Source organism: Rhea americana, unplaced genomic scaffold (assembly GCF_003343005.1).
Source record: "Rhea americana isolate MKP2758 unplaced genomic scaffold, rheAme1 scaffold_259, whole genome shotgun sequence".
NCBI lineage: Eukaryota > Metazoa > Chordata > Aves > Rheiformes > Rheidae > Rhea > Rhea americana.
The window spans coordinates 709472-711971 of record NW_028186378.1 but is presented as its reverse complement, the minus strand read 5'-3'; the positions used below and the strand labels follow the sequence as shown (position 1 = coordinate 711971).

The following is a 2500-nucleotide window of genomic DNA, read 5'->3' as shown; positions in this document are numbered from 1 at the left end:
TTTTATTCACAAGACTGAGTTTGCTTTTAAATTTCATAACTTATAAGGAAATAAGCTACATAGAAATAAATTAAACACAATAGAGAAGATCGTGCTTTTTTTTTTTCTTTCCCTCTCTCGCTCTTTAAACATGGCTTAGGCATGAGAATAGGCAAACCAAATCGACAGAAAGCCAGGCAAAAAATATATTAAAAAAATTGTCACCCAGTGCCTGTCACTCAGCCATCCGAAATAAAATAAAATAACAAAAAAGGCATGAAATTAAACTCTAAGTTTTGTTTCGTTTTGTTCTCTGTCTTTACCTTTTGAACCGATAAGAAACAAAACCCAAAAGATGGCTAAATGCGCGCTGCAGGTTTCGCTGGGGATGTCTCTGCCGGCAAAGGGGGAACGGGCAAAATCTCTGCTGGATCCAGCGATGTCACGTTACCACTTATTTGGTCCCATCACAGCCAAGGTATTGCAGCCGAGAAAGCACTGCTATGTACAAAGTAGGGCAGTATAATAATAATAAATATCTGCTTGTCTCTTCCAGGGTTTGATATTCCTGCTGTGAAACAAAACACAGTTTCAAGCCTCTTTCTTTCCTTCAGATTCTCTGTACGTGGAAAGTTTCACTTTAAAGTTTGCTCATAGCTGGGATTTTCTGTGCACGCGTGTAGAGATGTTTTGTTGTTGGATTGTTTGATTTTGTGGGTTTTTTTTTTTTTTTTTTTTTTTGCTTTTTTTTTGGGGGGGGAGGTACGGGCTGGTTTGAAACCCCGATTTGGAAACTATTTGCATCCAACCTCGTGGCTCCGCGGGCAGGGAGAGATCAGGGTCTGGCTTGCTCCAGCTGCTGGTGCTGACTTCTGATCGCAAACCTGCTGACGTGCACCGGGATGGGTACCACGATCTTAGGGTTTCGGGACGGCTCGCCTGTCTTGGAGTTGGCGTTGCCTGCCTTGACCCGTTTCCATTTGGCCCGCCTGTTCTGGAACCAGATTTTGACCTGCACCTCACTGAGTTTGAGGGCGTGCGCGATCTGGGATCTCTCTGTCAGAGACAGGTACTTTTTGCAGTGAAATTCTTTCTCGAGCTCCAGCAGCTGCTCGCTGGTGAAGGCTGTTCGCCTCCTCCGGTTTTTGCCCGTGGACGTGGTGTTGTTGGAGTTGTTGGTGTTCTGGGGGTTCTCCTCCAGCGTGTTGCCAGAGTCCTCTTCCTTGTGGGCCGCCTGGCTGGTGATGTTGTCGTCGGAGCTGTAGTCTAGATCGCTGTCCATGGAGAAACTTTCCTCTTTGCCTTTTGGGTCCTCTTCTGCTTTGGCATCATCCTTCCCCTGTCCCCGGATAGCCCCGACTGGAAGCCAAGCAGAGGAATTTCATTAGCGTTTYGCACCGGCCACCCCGCAGCCCCCGTGTCCTCCCTGGCCCGCATCTGTAATCCCAATTTGGTGGGATTTTTGGGAGGTTTTTTTKTGTGTGTGTGTGTGTTGTTGCTGCTGCTGAGTGTGTGTGTGCATTGGCTGATTTTTTTCAGTTTAAGCGGCAGGGCATCGAAACCTCCTTTCTCCTTGGCCTCGGCAGAGCCAGGGGGCTGCTCTGGCACCCCGTGGGCCGCCCTATGGGAAGGGCAGGGAGGGTTCACCCCCCACCCCCCCGGGCCAGCCCAACCTCCCCCGGGCGCCCCCTGACCCTTTTGCCGGGGCCACCCAAGCCACCCTGGCGTCCTGGCGGCCGTTTCCCCCTCTCCTCTCCTCCCTCGCTCCCCCCCCGCCCCCCCCCGGCGGGGCAGCGCAGCGCAGCGGCCCCGCGGTGGTTCCCCGACGGGGGAGCAGCGGCGCGGCGCTCACTCACCAAGGGAGGCCTGGACGGCGTCGGCGGCGGGGAAGGGCAGTAGGGCGCCGTCCTTGCCCAGGAAGGCTTTGCCGTCGTCGCCGCCGCCGTCCGGGGGGAGCCCCTCGGCCTTGTCGAAGTTGCCCGGGGGCGCGAACTTCCTGGCGGCCTCCTGGTGCTGGGGGGAGGCGGGGAAGGTGCCGGGCAGCGTGGCCATGAGGGTGGAGGTGAGGGCCATGCCCTGGGCCAGGCTGGAGCAGAAGCCCGTGGGCAGGCTGGGCAGCTGGTGGTGGTGGGGGTGCGCGGGGGGCAGCGCCGGCTGCAGCGCGCCCTGCGGCAGCGCCGGCGGCGGCGGCGGCGGCGGCAGCACCACGGGCCGGTAGGGCATGAACATGGGGTAGCCGGTGTAGACGAAGTGGCCGGGGGCGGGCGGCGGGGGGCTGCCGATGAGCGAGTCGATGCTGAAGGCCGTACTGCTTCCCAGTGGGCGCTGCATCATCATCAGCGAGGGCTGGAAAGCCGCGCTCATGCCGGGCCGGCGGAGCAGCACCAGCACCAGCAGCAGTGGCGGCAGCGGCGGCAGCAGCGACCACCTTCCTCCTCCTCCTCCTCCTCCTCCTCCTCCTCCTCAGCGCCGCGCAGCGCCCACGCGTGGGGCCGAGCCGGGGCGGAGCGGGGCCGCGGCC

General features: G+C 58.0%; 1 protein-coding gene across 1 annotated transcript in view; it reads right to left on the bottom strand.

Annotated features, from left to right (window-relative positions):
• GBX2 (gastrulation brain homeobox 2) overlaps positions 1-2425 on the bottom strand; it is a 2443-nt gene extending 18 nt beyond the window's left edge. Inside the window, exons 1-2 of the mRNA XM_085307479.1 lie at positions 1836-2425; positions 1-1338 (exon numbers count right to left, since the gene is read on the bottom strand). The exon at positions 1-1338 is cut by the window's left edge and continues 18 nt beyond it. Of these exons, the coding sequence (XP_085163605.1) occupies positions 815-1338; positions 1836-2343 (1032 nt within the window). The 5' untranslated portion in view covers positions 2344-2425 and the 3' untranslated portion in view covers positions 1-814. The remainder of the gene's footprint in view (positions 1339-1835) is intronic.
• Positions 2426-2500: the final 75 nt, after the last annotated feature.